This window comes from Opisthocomus hoazin, chromosome 1 (assembly GCF_030867145.1).
Source record: "Opisthocomus hoazin isolate bOpiHoa1 chromosome 1, bOpiHoa1.hap1, whole genome shotgun sequence".
NCBI lineage: Eukaryota > Metazoa > Chordata > Aves > Opisthocomiformes > Opisthocomidae > Opisthocomus > Opisthocomus hoazin.
Window position 1 is genome coordinate 104109407 of NC_134414.1, and position 24783 is coordinate 104134189.

Sequence of the window (24783 nt, forward strand, 5' to 3'; positions counted from 1 at the left end):
CACATTCCCCTACCCCCCCTTTTCTTTCTTCAAAAAGAAAAATACCCACCGGTCTGAAGACCAGTGTGCTGACCAGCATGTCGGGCTCCACTTTAGCTTCATGAGAAGAGCCGCAATGGTATCATCAAGGTGCTTCCTTTCAAGTTTTGGAGGTGCAGGAGGGGATGGGAGGGGCAGGGAAAAGCATAAAACCTGCTGTGTAGATGATATCCCACAGCATCTAATGGAGGTAGGATGCCTGCAACCAAGATCACACCATCCTGAAATGGAGACATACAAAAAATAAAATACATATATGCGTGCCCTTAGGGTTTTTGGCAGAATACTTACTGAGAAGGTTATAAAATCAAGTTTTACTGGAAGGTTCCTCAGTAGGTTCCCCGTTTGCTTCACCATCCCAATTAGAGGAAAGGTTTTGTATCTGCTGTCCAGTCCATCATATGAAGTACCACACATGCCAGTAATTCTGTGAATACTTCACGTCGATTCTGTCACTCAGAAACTAGTTCTTGTTGTCTTGCAACATCCTTGAGTCTTATTTTGGAAAACTAGTAGTGACTCTTCTCGCATAAGGCTGTAACTACTTTTATTTATTTGCATCTGTCCTGCTTTTGCAGGACGTTTTCCTGCTTTGACAGGATACCCCACAGCTTTGAATGGGTTGTTGATTGGACCTGTTCCAGCATCTTGACTTACAAATTTGATCCTGCCGGGAAAAAATATCTTCTTACTGCTGTGGTGTAGCCGTCAGGCTAGGAACCAACATCAGCTTGAAGGGCAGTGTTTGTCAGCCACCGGGGAGAAGAAAAGCCCCTGAAATTTTAGGAAATTGAACTTGTGCCACAGTGCTGGAGGGAACCAGGCCACGGTTTTCTGACGATGATCCTTTGAGTCAGTCTTACCCAAGGTCGAAAAGACACTACGCACGCAGCGTACCCAGCAGCCCGGCAGTGGCTGCCTGGCTTAGTGCGGCCCGAGAAGAGTTGGGGTGTTGGCAGCCAGAGTGGGAAAGGGGAAAACCTAAGTGGTAAGGAAGATCTGCTCGCCTGCAAAGACCTAACATGGTTTCGTTTACTTCACAGTGAACTAAGTGCCAAATCAAAAGCGTTGCAACTGGAAATAGTAGAAGATGGAAAGTTGGATAGTAAGTATTAAAATGGCATTATTTTGTATGATCAGCTTGTGAGTGTTGCTGAATGTTGACACGAGTCCTCTTTTAGTTCTACCCAGCTGTATAGCCAAAGAAGAAACGGTCAGATTCCTGAACCTGCATTAAAGCGTAGGTGTCTTCTTCTGACTTGTCCTGGGAGTGGAATCGGGTCTGCCTCAGGCACAGCTCTCAGCAGCCCTGGGGGGGGAAGAGCAGCTGTGGAAGGGAGACCAGAGGAAAACAGCCAGCCAAACATGTACAAAATGGACAGCTTAGGGTAAATTTATAACTGAAGTTTGTGTTTTTAAACTCTATAAGCCTGTCCTCAAATGTTAAGTCCCAGAGTTGAAATCCATGGAAAATTGCAGAGTTCTTGGGCGATACTGATGGACCTGGGCCACTGTGAGCAATTTTGGTTTCAAGTTGAGCTTTCCAAGTCTTTATGTGGCTGAAGGGGAATGATGGATGTTAATCCTAAATCCTTTGTTTTCAAGCCCCGGAGGCTGCCTGGCAGTTACCAGGTATAAAACACACTCATTCTGATTATATTGCATTAAATATAAAACACAGGGGCTGAAACATTATTACTACCTGACTCTGTTGTTGCAGTTTGCAATTAGCCTTCAATAGCAAGAAAACTCCTCCACTGACCTATTGCATTTGGTTTATGTGAAGAAGCGTTACCTTCCTAGTGGGGGTAAGGGGTAGGTAGGTACAGAGACCAGAGAGCATGTTGAGGTGTTTGCATGGGTTTTGTAAACTTGCTCCAAGTACTTCATGACTTGGGCTTTATTGAGGTGATGACACAACATCATACATGCAGCGTATATAAGAAGAATTTTACTTTGCTGATAGAGAGTTTTGCTGTAGCTAGAAATAGTAACTGTATTTCACCTCTTGGATCCATTTGCTTTTTTCTTCTTATGTCAGGTTTCAGGTGTAAAACAAACAAAAAAGAAACATTACTTTTTGATATTCAGCTATTGGCGTTTTAGTACTATCAGTTACATTCAATTTAGTTCAGGAACAAGTTATGAAGTATTGGCCAAACCTCTTCATACACAGTGATTTTAAAAAATATGCTTTTACTCATGGTGTCTTGTGGTAGTGGATGAAGGCTTGGCCAAGAATTTATTAGGTAATGGTATTTTATTTAAGCCATAGTTAGTAAGTAATATAGCCAAGTCGACTGTGTGTTTTTTTTGCAATACCTTGCATATGATCTGCAATTATTGGAGGGATTGAGAAGTCAAATGTAGGCATATGCTTTAAAAAATTTCTCAGATATGGATGCTATTTTTTTTATTTATAACAAAAAAAATGGGATCTATATACAGTTAGCAAATGCATTTTTTTTTTCTTGCATAAAGTTTAGTCTTGCCTGCACCTAAGCGTCTTTAATAATGGGTCTTTCAAACAATACCAGTCATGTTCCACATCCTACTCAGTGTGTAACTACCGGCCTGGTTTCCTGAAGAAAAAGGTCCCAACTGATAGCACTGACAATCATTTTCCTCCCACCCCCACCATTTTAGTTGTTCTTCTTCAATGAGGAGACTCTGAGTAATGTGAATGTAATGTACATCTCTACATGTCTTTGCATTTCGCAGAAAACTAGGATTTAATCTCTGAAATCGTGCAGTAATTTTGCTAGTAGTTTTCTCTAGTTTAGGGTAGCTAATAAAGTAAGGGGAGGAAGAAAAGAACTGCTGAACTTGCAATAAAGTTAAAATTAAGAAAGAATATTCTTAGTGATGCACCAGTTTATCAGGAATCCAGAACATTCCATGAAGTGAAAGTTGCAGGTAGCTAGTTATGGAGATTGTTCAAGAACCTAATAGTAATATTTCTAGATGTTTTCTTTTCCCCTAAACATTCTGCATATACAGAGAAAAATAGTGGCAAATAAGTAATGTTTCGTGGCTTCATTCTTTCCTGTTGCACAGTATTAGGACAGGCTGAAGAATAGCTGTAAAATGGAAAGAAAGCTCTGAAAACTGCCATGTTTCTGCCCCGTGGTGTCGAACCAGTTCTTGCAACCAGCTGCTGTGTTATTCCTCCTCCTTTTCCGTCTTCTCACCCTTAAGTGTACTGACAGCTCAGATGTGCGCTGACTTTGTTGATTTTATTTCTTCTAGGTCCTTTATCTGCAAAGGTGACTGTACCTCTAGACTTGTTCAGGAAACAACCTTCCGGGCAGCAGAGCTTTGCACTGAGCAGCGGGGCCAGTGAGAGCAGCTCAGAGCCGGGGCCTGGGCTGGGATCCGTTAGTGCAGAGGTACTGCTTCGTTTGGATGCTTTTACAGTGGATCTTCTGCTTTGGGAAGCAGTTGCGAGCGCTCATCTCCTGCTTTGGGCTTTCGCTCGCAGTGCGGTGCCATGTGTGGCTGAGTTAGAGTGGTGCGTTCGGATGGCGTGGTGACACTTCACACGGTCTTTGTGTCTATCCAAAGAATTAGCTGTTTGGCTCTTGAATGTTAGCAAAAATGTTAGAGGAGTACTAACTGGAAATATTAGTGTCCTTCTTACTTTACTGTGCTTCTAAGGTGAAATTTGTTTGTCTTCCCAGTTCTCTTTTATAGAACCCAGTGAATTAAAGACATGGCAAGTCTCTTCTCCAGTGCCAGCCACGAAGATAGAGAAGGATCGCACTGTGATGCCCTGTGGGACTGTGGTCACTACTGTAACTGCTGTGAAAACCAAACCTCGTCTGGAAGGGAGATCATCTCCGCTGAGCACAGGTGAGGAAGCCTGCTTCTGTCTGGGTTCACTCTTAGGGCTGTCCATTGGGGCCAGGGCATGTTGAGGGGGCGGGATGTAAGGAGAGGAGCAGAAGAAGTGTGGAGGGCGGGATGTAAGGAAACACACTGTTGTCCAGAGTCTCTGGTGTGTTGGGGGAGAGGGGGCATTGTTTGTGTTCTTCAGAGTCAGGTTTTTAATTTTCATGAAACCTTGTTCTTACAAGAGGAGTGGTTAATGCTTCTTTTAATATGCTCTGTAAAACTTCATGGTAGAGTGACAATGCAGAAGAGCTTGGTTTTGGTGGATGGTTTTCCACATGACAAAAGTATCAGACTCTTACAGTATTCGCTGATGACAGACCATCCAGTGCCTTCTAGCCTGATCTGTATTATAATATGTAATAAGGATTGGTGTCATTTCGTGACACAGTTGTTGTTTTCAGTGTGACTTTCAGGAGTAAATTCTGCAATTCTTGGGAAAGTAAAACCTCTAAACAGTCTTTGTGTGAAGTCTCAGAAAGAGCTACATTCTTTTGAATTGTTAAAGCAGATATTTAAGTGGGTGTTGTCTAGCGTATTGCAGTAAAATGTTTAAAAACAATAAATTTGTACACTTCACAGGTCTTTTGGGGTCAGGTTACCATAGAGCGTGCGTTGAGAATTTGTATTAAACAACTTTTTCAAACACGATTTGAACAGGCTTTAACATTGGTATAATAAATTCTGATTATTTTCATAATAAATGTCTTGAATAGTTTGAATAACAAAAAAACTTGGTTCTCAGATTCTCCTGTGAAAACTCCAGTTAAAGTAAAGGTGATTGAAAAGGATTTTTCTATTCAAGCTATCCATTCTCATGGTGCTCCAGTCAGCAAAACTTTATCATCTTCAGATACAGGTAAGAGAAATGTTCAAAGCTGCTAATGAGAATATGTCTCTTTCTGCTGCACGTGGGATTAATGTAATCCTGTTAAAATAACAGCAAACCCATATGGCTGCTGCCTTTCAACAGGCACTGAGATGTTTGTGTTAGCAAGTACTGTGGTTAGGGATATAGCAATCTTGCAATAGAAGTCTGTTTTTAATTGGTGATTTAAATTACTAATTTTCAATAAATAATAATGAGCTGTGGTTTGGGACTGCAGAAACGCCAGGCTGTCTTTTCTCTTGCTTTTGAGTGAAAGATTCCTCCTTTATAAAGGTGTGGGGGACACTGCACAAAATGAAAACCCCACAAAACTTACTTCTGAGGCCATTGTGAATTACCCCCTGTCTGAACAGAAGGCACAAGGCTGGACTGATGTAAGGAAGACTGAATTATCTTCCTAGCCCTTTCACTGGGCTTTTTTGTGCTAATGCAGACATATGATCTTGCTGTGCCTGTTTGTCCACCTTCTGAAGTCACCTGGCATACAGCTGAAGTGCCTTCAGAGTGTCACATGGCATTGATGATAACTTTTAATTATAAATTCAGTTTGTATTAAACCTGATTTTGACTCTGGGACATTTTACCTTTCCGAGTTGCAACTCTGAATCTTCAGCATATTTTTCAGTCCTTTGTGTGGTCACCATTTGATCTTTCAGTAGCTTTGTAGGCAACAGTAATGAAAGATGTGACCCAGTCTAGCCGCACATGGCATATGATGCGGAGTCCAGTTTTCTTTGTACAGATTTGAGTGGAGATGGGACAATCTGGAGATGATCTGGACTGCTCCTTGAACAGTCAGCAGGCTTTCTAAGAGATAGAAAGGCATTGGCCAAAAGACAGGTATCTGGGGAAGAGCATGAACCAATAACTGAATAGCTGTAACAGCACTTGAATCTCTCCCTACCTCCAGACTAAGTAGTACTCTGATACCATGAAGCAGCATGGTATTACTAAGCCAATTTGGGAAATGTTAAGATAGTGCTGGACTTCTGAGTTGACTCTTGTAACTGTTTATGATATCAAAGATACAAAGCACTTACTGGAAAACTCATCTGAAGACATCTTAGAGCACATTGATACAGGCAGTGTTTTTATGGGAGCGCAGGGGAATTTCTGTGAAATGTTTATACAATACAACAGGAAGAATTACTCGTTATAATGAAAGTTTAAACCAAATGAAAGAAATACAAAGGAGTATTTGGTATGGCAGTAACTCAGGTAGTAGTTACTACAAACATCATGCCAAAATAGCAACAAGCACTATGGAAGAGATGCCATGGCCATGCCATAGTTCTAAGTGATGACAACAATGAGAATTATCAAATGCCACTGATGCTGTCCTGGATGCTCTCAGCTGTTCCTGGGGGCTTTGCAGTGGCCAGGGAGATGGAAGAGTAGAGGTTTATAATGAGTGTGCAGACATGCGTGGATGTGCATACCCCATGTGCCTACATACTCTGAAGTTCCAAAAGCATCCAAGACACTTGGTGCAGCATGATTAATTATTCAGGCTTTGTCTTTTATTGCATTAATGTCACACTAACAAAAGACACTGCTCAGTTTAGTTAACACTGGTGCTATTCCTGCCTGTGTTCTTTTGTTGTTAAAACTCCTCACCTCAGACAATTAAATATGGGGATTTTTGTCTTGTTAACTTTCTTAGCATTGTTTGTTCCTAAGCTTGACGAATTTGATTAGTGTGTGTTTGCTGTGCCCAAAGTACTTGCATACTAGATGCCAGAAATGGCCGTGCTTAAACATAAACTTGGGTTTGTCACTAAAGAGCATTCTATAAATAAGGTTTTGTACTCCTGTGCAGTGTTTGGAGGGGAGGAGTTAGGTGCACTTTACCAGCTTTGGAGGCAGGCAGCTGATAAGGAGCAGAGTGACTGCCACTTTGCCTTTCCCATTCTATGACAGTGCCAAGGCAAATCTGGAAATGCCAAGCAAGGATGTCTGGAAAAAGAGCAAAATAGCTGCCTGAAGAAGTATTAGCACATGCCAGCTTTGTACCACGTTAGAACTATGGCTCTTCATGACTGCGATACTTCATGCTCTGCCCACCGCTTCTGGATTGTAGTCACCACAGTGTAGCAATGCACTGAAATCATTGGGTGTGTTGTCTAGGCTTCCAAAACCTCCTGTGTGCTTGGGGCAAGGGTTTGGGAGTGCAAGTTCGGTACCTTTTGCAAGATGATGGGTAACAGAAGGGAAAGACAAGACCCAATAGCTGGGTGGTGAATTGGAAGATGTTTTGGTGTGCCTGGTGTTTATACCATTTCTGTTAATTTCTTTGAATTTTAAGTCAAGAACAAATTCTGCCTCTCTTTGCTCTGTTTTTCCCTGTTTTTCTTTATTCCCTCTGAAATAATGCTTTCTTTTCAGAACTGCTGGTACTGAATGGCACCGATCCCGTTGCAGAAGCAGCCATTCGGCAGTTAAGCGAGTCTGCAAAGCAGAAGCTGAAGTCTCCTAGAAAGAAAAGCACCATTATCATATCAGGGGTGTCCAAGGTAGAGCAGAAAACACCATTTGTGTTGAATGCTTAGTACTGTGAACTCTTTGCTCCACTGAGTGCCACATTAATTTAACGTGCGGTCTGCTGTCTCTGTTCAGCAGTCTCTGCAGGATCTCTGTCTGTGTGCCAGTCTGTTTCAATAACTGTTTCAGGTTAAGCCAAATCAGGGTGGGTTTTTTGGGCAGGGTGTTGGGTTCTGATTGTTGGATTTGACAGCTTGACTAAAAATGCTTGGTATCCTTGGATGGGAGTGGGATGATTAGGGATTTGGGAAAGCTAGTTCAGGTGAGAGCAGAGGATATTTAGTCCTGCTTTGTGTCTTGCCCATGGAGGGAAGGTGCACATAGAAAGTATGAAAGATTTTTCTATGTTGTTAAAACCCTCTGAAAAACTTCCTAGTTCTCTGGGCTCTGTTCCAGACGGAGGGCAAACAGAAGTTTCTCACATGGTATATAGCACTCCTCCACACTTTCTTCATCCATAGCCTCTGTCTCCCATCTGATACTTGGTGCCCACCTGTAGTCCTTTCCCTGCAGGCTGCTGGATGGACGTTTGCTGTCAAGTTTTCCTGTTGTGCACAGGACCCCTAGAGAGCTCTGAGAGAAAGACAAGTCAGTGGGCATGGATCCTCTCATGATGAATGTGCTGTGCTGGGCGGGGGGGATGAGGATCAGCTGCCACAGTGATGGATGTATCTGCTTGGGAAATAGGGGCACTGGAACTGCGTGGATTTGTATTTAGCTGATACAGATGCCAAGAAGTCCTTCTACAAGATGAAACACTTTGATGTTTGTTTTCTTAAAAAGACCAATATATTATTGTATGTGCATGCTGATAACTTCATTACAGCTGCATGTGTAGGAAAAGAGTCCCATTATTAGCAGTAGGGCTGGGGACAGGTGGGAGGCATGTACTTAAATGGGCTTTTTTTCTGATAGCCCTGAGCAATACAGGTAAAAGTGTAAGGAAAGGAAAAGACTTTTTGCACGGAGGCTTGTTTTTTCCAGCAGAGGAGCTTATGTCAGTGCTGTCTCTTATTTTCACTGGGCAGACCTCTTTATCTCAGGACAGCGAAGCTGCGCTGCTGATGGACTATGCTGCAGCCATGGACAGCTCCTGCCCAGAAGCAGATCCACCCGCTGCGGAGGAAGCTGGTGCAAAAGCCACCTCTGATGAAAAGCTATCCTTAGGTGCTTCAGAAATAGTACCTGATGCCGACCCGCAGCAAAGTGTCCATAAGGCTTGGGGTTTGGAGAACAGTAGCCAACAGTGGGACACCAACACGCTCCTAGACCAGACCTGTGAAGAAATATCTGTGAGCTCATTAAGTGTCTCAGAAACCGGGAGCATGAAAAAATCTAAAGGTATGTGGTCCTTACCTCCACTTCGGTGAATGACTGCTTTCTCTACATAATTGGCAGTGTTATGCCACACTGTAGTAGTTCATCCTTTCTTACTGATTTTTGTCCTTAAACTCCTTGTGATTGTGGTGTTGGTTGAAGCTGTCTTACTAGCAGCCATAAAAAGTGCAGTCCTCTGGCTCTGCAAGACATGGCAGGTTCTCTTATGTTCTCCTCCACCAGGAAATAGAAGGGCTTACCCTTAGAAGTTGAAGGGCAGCTCACTAAGACCAACTTAGTGATCTAGGAGAGAAATAACTAGCCACATTGTCAACTCCTTGATGAAAACTGTGTTCTTGTGAACAAGGACTTGTGCTATATTAGCAGCCCCATTACTAACATGAAAATGGCAGGATTCCTTGGTTGCCTTCTGATACGTTCTTTCTCCTCCTTCATGTCTCTCAGCACAAGACTCCCCTGCCCTCACTAAAGCATATGTTTAGGAAGCACCACAGCTCATCCAGAAGCACACTCACTCTTAACTGCCTTGTGAACAGTTTCTCCCTTTTCATTGATTTCATTAATACGCAGTTTGCTAAAGAAAATGGAATAAATGGTAATTTAATAAGTAAATAAAGGGTCAGATCATTTTGCTTATGTAGTTACACAGCTGGATAGCTGCAGTTTGAAAATGTCGTAGGATTCTTTGTGTTTCCTTTGTAAATCCATTAACCTCTGAGGCTGTAGCACCTGTTTGTGGCTAAGTGGTAAACACAGGGGCTGTTAGAAAGTCTGACGCAAGAGCCAGTGCAGTGGACTGTGTCCTGAACAGGCAGCACACCAGTCTCATGGGCTGCACACTGAAGCTGCAAAACTTGTTGTTTCTCACCCCCATCCATCCCTCTTTTGCTGTATTATTTTCTGTTCTTTCCTTACCCAGAGATACTGTAGAATGGCTTACTACAAAACCTCAGTATATTACTAGATTTCTGTAATCTGCCCCATATGAGGCCTACACTGGGCCTCTTTGCCAAGGCTCTCCCTTAGAACATCGAGGTTTCCTGGCCTTGCAGCTGTATTGCTCCACCTGATAGATCAGGATGGTGCAGCAGCAATCAATTTGACATAGATGGTCAGGCACTGGAAAGTTTTGGGTGTGTTCGGGGTGGGGGTAGAGGGTTAATTGTGAAAGAGTGTCTCATTTGGAGCCTGGAAAAGTGTAGGAAGCTGTATAAGGTTTTTGCAGAACCTTTGGACTCTTCTTTAACCTGTTACTCTAAAACAAGCAAGTGGAAGTTCGTATGTGAACTGTTGCCTAGTTTTGTTTTTTCCCTGTGAAGTATGTTGCAAAGAGATCAGGCTTCTAAAGATCCTGTTTACATGGTGTAGAACAGAACTGCTGAAAAATGCAAAGTATCTCTTATATTTGAGAAATATCTCATCTTGAAAAAATATTTTAAAAAACACTCTCAAATCCCTTTGTTTATGCACAGATTTCTTCATGGAAGTCTTGTATCTCTGCTTCGGCACAGCTGTGTAGTGTTTTATGGAGTGAGATAGGAAAACACTTCCACGTTTCCACTCCCCTGCCTTCAGTGAGCTTTGAATAGTTGAAGGTTTCTGTTTTGTCACTTTCCCTTTAGCAAAAAAAAAAAGCACACAAAACCAAACACAACAACCAAAACCCTCCAAAAACCCCAAACAGAACAAAACAAACCCCCCTCTCCTTTAAAAAGCCTTGTATATGGTATTAATGTCTTAAAGTTAGCACTGTCTTTCCTTTTTTTCTACTCTTGCATATTTTTGGTTTTTACCTTTCTGACTTCCTCTTTCTCACCCATTCCCTTTTATAAACTTAAGAGGACTACTGTGCCAACCAGAATTAATTACCTACACAGTAAGTTATTTTTGTCTTATTTTTTTTAAGAAAATGTAGCATTACAATGGTACACTCATTGTAAAAACTGAAGTGAAACATAGTTTGGCACCCATTTTCTTCTTCCCCCGTCCATTTCTTTCCTCCCTCCAAAATTACCTTCCCGTGCTCAGGTGTCTTAGCAGAGACATCTGCTGTAACAGATCATTCTTCTGGTGGTCGTGCTGTCCAGGAGGGTCACGCAGAATGGACAGCAAGGAAGGCTTGGAGGGGCGCTCTACGTTCCTGATCTCTGTCCATTGTGCCCCTTCCTGTTGTATCTGGTTGTCAATCAAACATCTGCTCATGCAAACCATGTGTGATGCCATAACTGAATACGCATATGCAGAATGCTTATTCTAAAACCTGCTGCTCACAGTTTTCTAGATCTCTTTTCTAGCCTGACTCACAGAGCTACAAGGACCTTAGCAAATATTTACAAAACCACCTGGATAAAAACTGTTTTGGAAGTTGGGAAGGAATGGAAAAAGCGATCTCTATTCATATCCCTGTAGATGTGGAAGGAAATCTTCCTTCATTAACAAAAACGAGATTCAGAAGTCATCCTAGCCCCACAAGCATTTTCAGAACACCCTAAACTCGTGCACAGGAGCCTGTGAAGACCAGTTGGTCTGTACAGCACTCTTGACATGCTCTCTGCTTGTCTCCTGGTGTTAGGGGCAGAGCTGGCATATGGATCCTGTTGAACTCGAGAAGTAAGCATGCGGATAGCACGAGCATCCCCAGGCTTGTGATCTAGCCTACCCTGCCTTCTTAGCAGGGGTGCATGCCTCCACAACAGCTGGAGCCACTGTCAGGCAGCACGTACCAAACTGGCTAGAGACAGCAGGGTGGCAGCAAGGATGTGGCAAGCTTCCAGGTGGCGATGACCTCAGTACCTCCGAAAACACAGGGAGCTTTCATGTTGGGGGGCTGCTGCTTGTGCTGAGCCTGTGCTGCTCTCAGGGAAGCGCTGCCTGCAGTTTTTCAGCTGCAGTGAGTTGTCCCAGGCCACCGGCACAATTTTTGCAGCATTCTTCATTTGGTTCGTTTTCCTAGTATGGGAAATCAGTCTGAATGGGTAGGACTAAGTAGCTGCTTACAGATAAACCCTTGTGTCCTTCTCCTTCCTTTGGCACAGCTTCAGCTGCAGCTGCCAAGACTGCTGGGGAGAACAGCTGACTGCTAAAACAAAAGCTGCACAGCAGCAAGGCCTCATCAATTCCCCCCAGCCTTTGCATATTAACAACTGTCAGTGTCGTGGGGTTGAACACTGTTTCTTTTATGCTGTTGACAGCAGCCTCAAGTGGTACTGCCTTGCCAAAAAGATCAATCAGAGGGTGATGGGAGAGCAGTCAAGATTCAAATCCATGAGTTCCAGTTGCTTTCAGCTGATTTCTGCTTCCATCCCATCATGCCCTGTGTGAGAAAAGTCTCAGCAGCAGCAGCGGCAAGACAAAACATGCTAGAATATCCTCCCAGCTGCTGAGTGCTTAGTCCTTACAGTACAAAGTAATAAACTCAAGCACACTTTTGTAACTGCTCTGGTCTGAGCAAAGCAGCATCTGGCTGCGTGCAACAGAGCTGCCACAAAATACTTTTTCTGCAGCTGTCGCTGTGCAAAATGACATGCAGCCTGTGTCAAGTCCTCGGGGGACAAATACATAATTCTAGCTATTGCATAGTATCGTGTGAAAGAATTGGGCTGTGTGTTGCTTTTCGTATCCATTTGCAATGGGAGGAAAAGCAGAATCGAGACCGTGCGAGGGCAGGAATTAATAGCTGAACTGAGAAAGAATGGGGGAAATGTGACAGCAGTGCAGGTACGAGATGTGGAAGCTTCGCCAGGGAGATGTCTGTCCTCACGTACTAGTCTGGCTGCCAGAAGGCTCCTGTGTTGGCTTGCTACCTGGGTCCTCCTTTGTTCAAATTGGCTCATGCCTCTTGGACAGCAACGCTATCCAGCTCTGCGCTAAACTGTTGCTGTTTTAACGTGGGGCTGATGCACTGACACCAGGCTGAGCGCTGCTGGGAGCTCGGAGTGGTGTCCCTGCCAGCTGCAGCTGAGCTGCCTTAGGCATCAGGCACACGTGTGCACATGGAGAGGGAAGGTGGAATTTGGCAGAACGGTGGCTGCAAAACCAGCCCGAGCTTGCAAAGAGGGAAGGGTACTGGGGGCTGGTGTTGGCAACATGAGTCCCGAGTCCCTGGTGAGATGACAGCTGCAGCTGCCTTGGCTGCATAACGGGCTTGACATGGGATCAAGGGAAGGAATACAACAGAATACAGCAATTTCATTTACCGCAGAAGGAATTTGAGCAAATTTCTGAACCTGTTGGAAGCAGATGTAGTAGTATTTTTAATCTGCTTGAAGTGAATTGCTATTCCTAACAGGATTTTGAAAAAGCAAATGCTTCATGATTGTTACTGTAGGTGGTGCTGCCGACATGCTGTCTGGCTTGTGTGGGCTCACTGCGTGCAGGTTGACTGCCAGGTACTGTTCTCCAGCACCAACAGTGTCCTTCGCCTCAGATTAAAACGCCACCTTCATGTTGTGCATCATGAGCTAATCTTTTCTTCTCAGCTCCTTTGATCTCTGAAACAACAGAATAACGTTACTTCCTCTATTTTATTCTTTTTATAAAATACTCTGTACTTGTATTGCAAAGAGTGGATATGCCTGTTTGACATGCGAGAACCCAGCATACAACCCACACCAAACGCTGTGCATGTGTATGTTTGACCGCTAACAAAACTTTCAGAAAACCATTTGAAAGTAATAAAGTATAAGGAAGGAGAGTTCTGCAGGATGTGGATTGACTCTAGAAGCTGAAATCAGAGGATTAATACTTCGTTGCTCATAGGCATGTTTCACAGTAGCTTTCTTTCCTTTTCAACAGCATTATTTCTGAAAGAACTGAAGGAAAATTCCTTTTTTCTTTAGTGGTCCTCTAGCAATATATGTCAGCTCTTCTCTCCTGAACATTTCTGCTAGCTGTACAAGTGTGTGTGTATGCATGTATGTAGAACTACCACAGTCTGTCATGATTCAGTTTGCATGATACTGGCACAGAGTGAGGAGAAGCGGAGAAATACATACTTCTAGGGAGTGTGAATTTCTCAGTGGTGTTCGGTTGGGAGAGAGCTGGATCAGCAGTGGGGCAAGGAGGGTTCCATAGCATGTAGTGTATGTGTGTGTGCCTCTGGCTGAAAGCGTGACGATTGCTCGCATTTGCCAGTATCTGAAATCACTTGTTCCAAGGTGGAACTCCCACTGTTACGGCCTCTAGGTTACAAACCATCAATATTCTTGCTTTAGATTCACCCTGCTCTTAGCTTTCTAACACTTTTTTAGTAGTTACCAGGGTAATGCTTAAACTGGAAATGTTAAGACCAAGGCTTTTTTCAGTCGCGCTGCAGTTACAGTTAAAGCTGAGCTCCAGGGGGAAAGCAGCCTGTTCTGTCTAAAGTGTCCTGCACCTCTGCTGTTTGCTTCCGCAGGTGGGATTTTGAAAAAAAGCGCGAAGCTCTTTTTCCGCCGGCGACATCATCAGAAGGATCCAGGAATGAGTCAGTCGCACAACGATCTTGTCTACCTGCAGCAGCCGCTGTCAGAGGAGACGCGCAAGAAGGGAGGCACGCTTTCACGTATTCTGAACAGAAAGCTCCTTTCCAAAAACAAAAGCAAGACCAGACTGAATGGTGCTTCGGCAGAACCATTCGTACAAGACTGAACGCTCTCTGGTGGGATACTTGCACATCAGATGACCATTTGTTTACAGAGCAGTACTAGAGAATACAAATATGGCTGATGACTTGCATAAAATGGTGTTCGCTAATACAGTGGTCAAGGAATAAACAGAAAGCTTGTCTTTTTTGTTTATTTTTCCCGAACACTTTTTCTCTCCGATTATAAAGTGGCTCCTCCAAACACAAGCAGTGCTAATTGTTCATGACAGCTGTTGGAGGACCGTGTGGTTTGTTGGAGAAGATGAGGGAGGATGAGCAGTGGTGCAGGTGGGGAGGACCTGTGTGTAAGCACCTAGTTTACATTAACGGGGAGCTAAGAACTGAAACATCATACCTGCTATAGGACTGAACCACTATAAAGAGAGAAGATACCACTGTGCTTCCTTACTGCAGCCTGGAATAGTAGCAACGCAAGTCTCAACTTGTTTTTTCTAGTCAGGCTAAAAGGGAAAAGAGAGACCCAGATCCAGTTTGTGTTGTAATTTGGAAACGGGTAGGTTTTCAGAAGCAGAGCTAAAATGCTGATTAAGATAGCCTACCATAATAACTGTAGCCTGCTGTAATAACTGCTCAGTCCCTGTAGGTGGAGAGATGTCTTTGATATTAGCCATAAATCAATAAATTATGCAAATACTTATACTAGTATATTGTTTAATGTTCTGTGCATAAGTTATGCTTTAAAAAACAGAACGTTTTTAAAGTCTACTTGAGTCTACTCGCAAACAAAACATTTACAAATTCTCATATGTAGCTTTTCTTCCCTGCTGAGAAGCTGCGTTGTTCATGCAAAAACCTGTCTTAGGGGCTCTAACTCCTTCTCCCAAGTACTTGTTGGACAAGTATATTAACCATCATATCAAATGCAAAGCTAGGAGCAATAAGTGATGAATAGAGCATGTTTAACCCTATAATGCTTTTCATTAGACAGCTTGTTTTACTTGCCAAACACTGAGATCTTAGAAAACACAGCTGTGAAGAGAGCTTTTTAAAAAATAGTAACAACAATTCCCTTAGTCATCTTTCAGTTTCTGTATCTACTAGTGGTTCGTTGGGTGAGGTTTTTTTACTTTTTTTCATCATTAAATATTGCAGCTGGCTCCTTTAAATTCAAAGGAAAAACTGATGAAAGTAAAGGCATAGTTCTTGTTTTGGCTATTAAGAAGAGAAAAATGTCAGTGTTTCGCAGGTACCAGCTTTCGTGCATACCTGTACTTTTCCATCTTCTACATTCCTACTGAGGACAAAGGAACAAGCCTGTTCACTTTAGCCAAGAACAACATCCATTCCATCTAAATTACTGACAGGAACGGGTGATAGATTTGTGCCTGCTTTGCCAACAGTGATTCCCCACCCCACCCCCTTTCTTCCCCTTAAGACATCTAACACTTCAGCAGATATTTGGGCTTTCAACTTAAACCATTCTTCAAAAATAGAAAGTCACTGAAGAACAGAAACACATTTCAGAACTTCTGACAGACTCTGGATTCTTTGGTAAATACTTTTACAAAGAATATAAAAGTAGAGGTGTTTGTGTTTCTTTTTTACCAAGAAAATATTAGAAGAAATGAACTACCAAAACCTTTTAACTGAGCCTACTGTTTAAAACTACTGTTTATGTGTAACCTCCTAAAATCACTGTGATAGTACAGCAGTCCAGACTATCAAACAGTTGTATGTTTAAGCATGCTGCTTATCATGAAAACACTTGAAGGAATTTTAATGTTCTATATTTTAAAAATTTATTACAAATGAGTCTTCTAGAGCTGTAACGTGCTTAGAAATCCCAGTTCAGTAATATAGGTTTGTCCAGCTTGAATGTGCTTGAACACTCTGTTTATTGTTAATTTAATACAAAGTAGAAGTTAGGTTTCTTCATTTGTTCTCCAGTAGTTCATGATATGAACATTAAAAAACCTGATGTTATGTTCTCTCGACGTACGCTTTTCCACTTGACTTTCCTAGGAGCTCTTTGGGTGACGGGACAGGGCGGGGGGCTCAAATCCCTGCCATGTTTTAAATGCTCAGTCTTGTTTGACGAAGGAGAAAAGCACGACTGGTCACAGAGTTCAAGAAATCAAAGGGAGACTGAGCTCTGTGGGTAGCACCCCCTTACACTAAAAAGAGCTGTGGAACTGGGAATGTAAAGCAAGCATGTAACATTACTTGAAGTCTGCTTAAATTACTGAACTGGGATTTTAATTTACAAAAGCTTTATCATGTACTGTAGACTGAGGTGGAAATTACACTGAATAACTTGCAGAATACAGGACTAGGGTTTGCTCGTAGCTTACCCCAAAGAACAGATACACACTGAAGTGGTTTTTTGTTTCCTCTTTCTTAAGGTCGTGGTGATTGCCTAATGCATGTGTTGATGGTGGGAACGAGAACATTCTATACTGCAAACTGTGTGAAGGTTTGGGCTCACGTGTATTGAGAAAGAATGAATTCTTAAGATGAGGGAAGCAAGGCATTTGGAGTAAAAAGTGAATCTTGTTTTATTAATTGCCTTCAGTCCTCAGGTAAATAAACATCGTTTTATTTGATGTCTGACCTCCATAACTGTGTGGAGCTATGTTCCTTACCTCTTCCTACTCTACTCTACAAATAATTTACGTCCTGTTGTAAAAACAACCTAAAGTACTAAACAGAAAGGGACAACTGAGTTGCTCAGTCGTGACAACCCCAGAGGCCGGTAATACTGAATCCCATTCCTACCTTCCAGGTCAATTAGGTTGTCATTTAAGATCAGGAGATCTGAGTATGGACATTTTTTTGTGTGCTAGTATTTAGGTCAGTGTGAGCTGGGTCCTGACCGCCAGCGGGAGCTATACTACAGGCTTGGGTAGGGAGGACTGGATTTGTAAACGGGCAAAACTAACACTGCGGTGTATCCTGCCAGGTGCTTCAGGTTTCCTGTGCAGCCGTGTGAAGGATGCTGGAGGGAATCAGTTTGCTCTTCTATATTTTGCAGTTGTCCTAACTTTAAAAGCTACACATTTGAAAAGCAGAACAAATCTCTGCTTGGTATTACACTGAAAACTTCCTTGTTTTCTGTCTTCCAGTTTTATTGCTTCAGAACTACAGCTTGGAAACAACCTGTGAAATCTTTCTTCCTTTTTGCCCCTTTTGTTACACTTTTATGTTTCCGGATGTTCTGTACAGCAGAGAAGGCATGGTGTTTATTTTACTAGAACTAAGAGATGAAGGCTTGCCTTTCCTTTCTGAAGAATTTTTCTGCCTATAATTTAACTTTCTTAATTTGTGTTTGTGGTTTGTTTTGCTTTATGGCATTTTAGCTTTTCATTTGCCTTGATGGAGATAACGTGCATCCTTAGCTAACCAAGATTGCCTTGGCTTTAGTGTGAATTTTGACCAAGTAGGTAGTACAAAAGTTAAACTTCTCTTTGTAGATTAAAGCAATAAAACTACTCAATATCTCAAGTGTGAATACAAGCTAGGTAACTTTCTTAAAGTGACTGAGATCACTTTAAAGAGGAGGGGGTCCTTTATCCCTAGGTGACTGGTATTTCATATCCAATTCACCCCAGGAAGAAATGACAGTTACTTCACTCCTAACTATGTATGAAACCTGTGAGTCTTGGGCGGCAGGAAGAAGGAGGAATGGCGGAGTGGAGAAGAGTTTGTATTCATTTAAAAAGCAAAACACATTTGGCAAACTTCTTTGACTTAATGGACAGGTCATAAGCTGTGCAGGCATAAATACTGGGCTTTATGCTTGCTGTTAAGATTTTCTTTTTCCCCTGCTCTTTCTTTGGGAGAGAGGTTGAGGCTCCAGGTCACACAGACCTGTAGTTACTGTCTTGCTCTCGAGAGGACTTGGCTTACAGCGCTGCTTTTTCTGAGGTGTTCTATTGCCTGGCAATGATACCACTTTTGAGATCGTGAAATTTTACAGCATTTCCTGGTACTGCATCTCCTTGTTGGTTCTAGGTGGTTTTCAAGTGAAAGCTTTCTGCAGTGTGTTTCTTGTAAAGTTTTGGTGTTCTTGATATGCAAAGGATCATAAGAAAAAGCAAAGCTGGCTATATAAAATGTTACCAGATGCATGTGGAGAAGTAAAATAAGAGTCTTGCTTTTGTTTTAATATCTTTCTAAGCTCTGGTAGCTCTAGGTGTTACAAGGACCAAGAGCTGTATACAAGGTGGGAGCCGCATGGTTTTTTCATTTTAGTTTACTGCCGTTTTTGAATTGTAGAGCTGAAGTGTGCGGTAAGTGCTTACCCTGGTTCAGAGTTAAGTATGCCGTAGCTCCGGGCTAAGACATTCCCACTGTGAGCGCGAACAGCTGACCTCACGATTCAACCTCCACAGGACCTAAGTGGATTTATTCATGTGTTTAAAGTCCGCATATGCTTCTGTACATTGCTAAGCCACAGCCTTGGTAACAAACAACTCAAGATTAACTATATAATAAGGGTGATTACTTTTAAGTTAAGGGTGAATAATATCATTTCACTCAGGATAACCAAACTGTTACTATGCAAGGTATTGGCATGGTGTGAAAATAGCTGGGAAGGATGGGTCTGAGGTCTTTCCAATACTGTAAGTCTGTACTTCCCAATAATGTATTATGCTCTGATATTCCAGGTGAGGTAAAACATTTTTTTCTAGCATTCAACTGTGATAGTCACTTCTTCTGTGGTGGTTATTTTTTTTCCTTCTTTCTGTGTGTACACAAAATTAGGTTGGTGCAATTAAGAAGTCTATGATGTACAGATTTATTATATCACTAAAAAGCCTGAGGATTTTTTTAAAGAAATAACTACTGCTGTACATACAATAAAAGCCAATTGTCTCTGTGAAGTGTGCTGTCCTGCATACCTAGTCAGCTGTGCGTAACAGATGGTTTTCTACTCTCCTTCACTAATTTGACCTGTTGCTTAATGCAGTCCATTTACCTGTTTATTCAGGAGCAGAGGTCTCCACCTATGCTGTGCTGACACTGTGGGTTGTTTCTGATAACCCCAGCCATATCAGGTCGCCCTTGTTCCTTGAGAAATCACCTGAAACATGGACTCGGTGGGAATCTAATAGAAGGAATTGTGGAACTTCCTGTAGTTACTCAGGTTTTTTTCCTCTCAGTTATTTTGTATTATCCCAAAACCACCTGCAACCTGGGGGGCAAATAAGGAGTAGTGTTGCAGCCTAGATCCTGTATAGAAGACACCAGTACTAAAATGAGCAAAGCCTGTGAATAAGGTTCTCTTGCAACTGAAAAAGTTATGTTCTAAATTAATGCTGCCACAAAGCCCTACCAGACTGAGAAAAAAAAACCCCAAACAACCAAAAATAGGCATTCACATGAAAATAGCTATGATAGTGTTTTCATTTCCCTCCCCAAGGTGAGTGCGTTACCTTCTTTTGCAAGGAAATTGCCTTACTGGGAGTTACTGCCCACATTTCTATGCCTGTCTATCTCATATTCTTGAAGTGCTCAACTGAAATTTCCTAATGGTCTCCCAACAGACCTTCTTACTTTTCCTTCCTGCTGTAATCTTGGGTGAGGTTTTTTAACTTGAGCGATGCCATTCATGTACGCTAGCAAAAGTGACAAGACCTATCAGAGCAAGAGCAGGAATGGATGTAGCACTAAGTCCGGCACCACACTCTTTCCTCTAGTTCATCATTATTAAAGAATGGAAGAGATCTTCATTTTTTCATCTGTCTAGCCAGCAAGCCTGGTGTAAGATGCAGGTTCACAGTCTGATGCTAACTCTGCAGAAAGGTAGGAATACTGACACCCCCCTGCAAAAAAAAAAAAAAAAATCATTTTGTAGCTGCAGGATCCAGTCTCACGTGCATTGTAAATCCAGACTGCTTCAGCTAAGAAACATACAGATACCTATTCCGCATTAGTTAATGCTTATTCTGACAAAGCGAATGCACTGCAAGTAGGATAACCACCCTCGTGCACTGGATGCTGGAGAAACCTAGGTGGAGGCCCAGAGACAGCACTGAGAATGTGAATGCGCACTGACACGTACAGGGAAAACAAGTAAAGGCCGAACCATTCAGAACTAAAGGCCAGTCAGCTTAGGTGTTTGAAAAAGCAAATGACCTGTACGTACGGTTAGATGCTTGAAAAATTCCCTTTATTACTCCTGTGCTCGTTGAAAACTTCTGGTGAGTCATTTTTAAAGAATAAACTGTTCCCCCTCCTTAAATTAATTTGTTTTGCCACGAAGCAACATTTTCAAAACTCAAATGCTGCGTTGTTTCAGTTTACCCAAGCACTCCACACCTTCCTCTTGAAACTGCGTACTTGTGCAGAAGGGGACGTGGGATGGGTAAGGACCAAGCTGGAGCCTGCTTTCCATCGTCTTCAGATCTTCAAGGACGCTTTCACTGTGGAGACTGGCCGGTGGCGTCAGGGCCACAGGGAGCACTGCGTGAGGCTGCCAGGCTTCGGGGGGCCTCCGCCGCAGGCCACCCTTCTCACCAGAGGAAAAAATTGCGGCATCTCACTTGAACGCAGAGAGCGTAGGTGCTTCTCGCCCGCTGCAGAGAAGGGCTAAACCCACCCGAGTGCAGCGGGCACTCTTTCTGCGTCCTGAGCACCAGGTCCTGGTGGCAGCCCATTATATAAAAAACTGGGCATTGCTGGTTACGCTTCTGAACACTATGTGCGGCTGCGGCCTTTGCGACCGAGCGGGGCGGGTCCGGGCCCTGGTAACACCCCGGCAGCGCCGAGGGGGACCCCGAGGCCCCCAGCTCGCCACCCTCAACGGCGCTCGGGCACGGCAGAGACGGGCGCCCGGGTACTCCTCCAGGGCTCGGCTAAGGAGCCATCACGGGGTGCGTGGGCCCGCTTGACGCCTCCTGACAGACTGACTGACAGCTTGTGGGGCTCCCGCTGGCCGGGGGCGGAAGGGAAGAACCCCGGGCCGAGCGGCCTGCGTGCTAGACAGAGTCCGGCGGCAGCCGCCACCCCCCTCCTCCTCCTCCTCCTCCTCCTCCTCCTCCAGCCCAGGGCCGGGAGGGGGCGGCCGCCCCTCGCACAGGTGTTGCGCGCGCCCGGGCCGCCCCGCCCCTCCCTTCCCCGCCCGCCGCCGGTGGACTACGCTTCCCAGCGTGCCTTGCGGCCGGCCGCGCCGGCTTCCGGTGGCGCGTGGTTTCCGGAGCGGATCGGAACCCGGAGCCCGGATCCGATCCGGGTCTGGCCATTCCCCGGGCAGGTAACGCCGGTTCCCCGCGCTCCCGCCCGCCTCGCGCCCCCCATCCCCTCCCTCTCCCCGGCCCACGCGCGGGGCACTCCGCGCGGGAACGCCGCCCCGCGCCCGCCCGCGCCGCGCCGCGCGGCCCAGCCCGGCGCGCGTCCTCCCGCCGCCCCGCTGCACCTCAGGGCGCGCGGGGCCGAGGCGGCGGCGGCGGTGAGGGCTCCCGGGGCGGCGGCCGCAGCCGCCTCCTCCTCCTCCTCCTCCTCCATGCCGCCTGTTCTTTGTTACAGCGGCCGCGCCGCGGCGCGCGGAGGGAGGGCAGTGGGGGGGGGTAGGGGGGGGCGAGGCGGGTCCGAGGCAAAACCCGGCGGAGCCGCTCCCGGATCCCGGGCCGGGCCCCGCCGCCCGTCGGGCTCCTGGCGGCAGCGGCGCGGTCCCGCACCTCAGCGCCGGCCGTGTACGGGGCCGCGCCGAGCCCTCATCCTCCCCCCTCCCAGCTCCCCGCCGGGGCGCTGTGTCAGGCGGGGCGGGGGCGATGCCCTGGGGCCGTGTAGCGGCGGGGGATGGGATGGGGCGGGGGGCCCGCCCGGTAGAGCCGTTGGTGCGGGGAGGGCGCGGGCCCCGTGCAGGACCCGTCCCCCTTGCGACTGGTGCCCGGGGCGGGGGGCTGCACCCCAGCAGTGTGGGCAGCAGGGCGGGGCGGGAATTCTGCCCCTCTGCGCTGGTGAGAGCCCAGCTGGAGTCCGGCGTCCAGCTCTGGAGCCCCCAGCACAGGAGAGACATGGAGCTGCTGGAGCAGGTCCAGAGGAGGCCACAAAACTGATCCGAGGACTGGAGCACCTCTGCTGTGAGGAAAGACTGAGAGAGCTCGGGCTGTTCAGCCTGCAGAAGGCTGCAGGGAGACTTCAGAGCAGCCTTTCTGTACCCAAAGGGGGCCTACAGGAAAGATGGGGAAAATATATTCAGCAAGGCTTGTCGCGAGAGGACAAGAAGTAATGGTTTTAAACTAAGAGAGGGTAGAGTGGTGCCCAGCGACAGGACAAGGGACAACGGGCACAAACTGAAGCATAGGAAGTTCCGTCTGAACATGAGGAAGAACTTCTTCCCTCTGAGGGTGACGGAGCACTGGAACAGGCTGCCCAGGGAGGTGCTGGAGTCTCCTTCTCTGGAGATATTCAAGACCCGCCTGGACAAGGTCCTGTGCAGCCTGCTGTAGGCGACCCTGCTTCGGCAGGGGGGTTGGACTGGATGACCCACAGATCCCTTCCAACCCTGACCATTCTGTGATTCTGTGATAAGGAAGAAATGTTTTACCAGGAGGGTGGTGAAGCACTGGAACAGGTTGCCCTGAGAGGTCACAGATCCTCCATCCCTGGAGACATTCCAGGCTGGATTGGACAGGGCTCTGAGCAACCTGGTCTGGTTGGAGATGTCCCTGCTCACTGGGGGGGTTTGGGCTAGATGGCCTCTGAAGGTCCCTTCCAACCCAAAGTGTTCTGTGATCTGCTCCATTCACCCCAGGCAGGGTGAATGCGACCGATGGCAGGAGATGTTGGAAAGGGCAGGTGGCAAAAAGCCGACACCCACTTTGTAAACCTGTGCCCTCTCCAACTGGTGCTGAAATTATTCCCCTTCTCAACAGTAACTGATGGAATGGTCGTAAGTAATTAGAAATACAAGGCCTCACTGTAGTTTACCAGATATTCTGCCGGGTAGTTTCCAGTTACTTTGTGCGGTAGTAGTGTGAACGAATTAGGCTTACATCATGAAGAAAACAAAGGGTATTCTTAAGTGTGTTCTGCTTGCACACGTGTATTTGCAGTCGACATCCACTTGTGTTTTCAAGTTACTCATTCACACTAGTAGAAGCCCGCTGCAGGATTTTAATAGGAAACTGAAGAAAGAAGAAAGGGAAACTTTTATTTTGTGTTGTTGGTCATTAAATTCAAATACAGATTGAATTGGGTTTTTTTTTTGTCTTACATATTTTTTAAATCCATTTGCAAGATCAAAATCACTCATTTTACCACTGGAGCCTGATTTCTTTCTTCAGCGGTTTACTAGGGGACAATACGGTTTTGCACCAGGTCTTGCGTTTTTGGTTAGCTCAAGTGGTTCCCTGACACTAGCGCTGCTCGTCAGCTCCGCGAGCAGATACCTGTGACTTTGCAGCCCCTCGGCGTTTTCATTTGGGTTCCCTCGAGTTTCAGAGTGGTCGGAGGCCTGTGTTGCAGCTGGAGTTTGTGTGCTTAGCTGCATACTCTCAGGTACAAAATCGCTCAGTTAATTGTAGAAGCAGAAAATTCTGGTTTTCTGCTCTTTTTCTGCAGTCTGCACAATTCGGCCTTGTACCTGTGGTCTAATTTCTTCTGTGTAGCTTTTCACGTGATTATTCACTGCCTAATGATTGCTGTCTGTTTTATATAAGAATATCTGGAATTCCCAGAAGCTTTTATTATCTCTGCAAGACAAGAACGTAATTATGTGCAACAGGACGAGTGACTTAATGGAATATTTTTCCGATACAAATGCTTGGAAAGAAGAAAAAAAATCTGACACGGCCCAGAACAGCAGCAGATGAGGGTAAAACAACTCTGAAGTCTATCTTCAGTGCCATCATGTGAGCTAGCGTGGCACTTTGTGACTCCATTTACTGCAGCAGCGGGTGGCATAATGTCACTTATGTCAAAAACTCTTGGGAAAAACGGTTGAGGTTTGTGAGGAGTTTTGAAGCCTGTGGGTGAGAAGTTGTATGTGTCTTCAAGGCAGAATTGTTAAACCCACTTTGGTGCAGTTCTTCCTTTCCTGCGCTTTCTTGTAGAGTAGGAAGCGGGGGGTGGGGGGAAGACGACGTGGGAATTTGTAACAAGGTGCAAATACTGATGCAAGGCAGTGCTCGTTTTGGACCTGCTTGTGGAGGTGTGGGTTTGCCTGACCCACAGTACGTTACCCATTCCTGTTGATTTCAGAGCATAGCAGGTCATTGTGCTGAGTGTGGGAAAGGTGGATGACGAATCGGGAATTTCGCGATGTGGAAAATGAAAGCACTTGCTACAAAAATGAGAATTGCAGTAAGACAGATAAACTGAGAGTAGTGTCCTTATCAGCTGTGTGAGGTGTGCTTGAGGGACCTTTCCAGATTCTCTGCATCACCTTGAACAACATTAGTGCTACTACGATTTCTCTGCCCCTTTGCTTTTCTCATCTGACAGCCCCTAGAACAAAGCTGACGCTGCTGCTGCTCCTGTAATGCCACAGGTCATC

General features: G+C 45.1%; 2 protein-coding genes across 7 annotated transcripts in view; both read left to right on the top strand.

The window, feature by feature from the left end:
* Positions 1-19165, top strand: part of C2CD2 (C2 calcium dependent domain containing 2) — a 42393-nt gene extending 23228 nt beyond the window's left edge. For 2 of the 4 annotated variants that reach the window (XM_075431584.1, XM_009932696.2), the window contains exons 8-14: positions 1083-1144; positions 3289-3428; positions 3720-3891; positions 4676-4789; positions 7205-7332; positions 8389-8701; positions 14094-19165. In XM_075431584.1, the coding sequence (XP_075287699.1) occupies positions 1083-1144; positions 3289-3428; positions 3720-3891; positions 4676-4789; positions 7205-7332; positions 8389-8701; positions 14094-14326 (1162 nt within the window). In that variant the 3' untranslated portion in view covers positions 14327-19165. Of the gene's footprint in view, positions 1-1082; positions 1145-3288; positions 3429-3719; positions 3892-4675; positions 4790-7204; positions 7333-8388; positions 8702-10537; positions 10575-11270; positions 11289-14093 lie in introns of those variants that run through there. The other 2 variants (XR_012765150.1, XM_075431602.1) reach the window with 2 other exon arrangements.
* Positions 19166-21466: 2301 nt separating this feature from the next.
* Positions 21467-24783, top strand: part of PRDM15 (PR/SET domain 15) — a 37508-nt gene continuing 34191 nt past the window's right edge. For all 3 annotated transcript variants that reach the window (XM_075431617.1, XM_075431638.1, XM_075431627.1), the window contains exon 1: positions 21467-21537. The gene's annotated coding sequence lies outside the window, so the exon portion shown is untranslated. The remainder of the gene's footprint in view (positions 21538-24783) is intronic.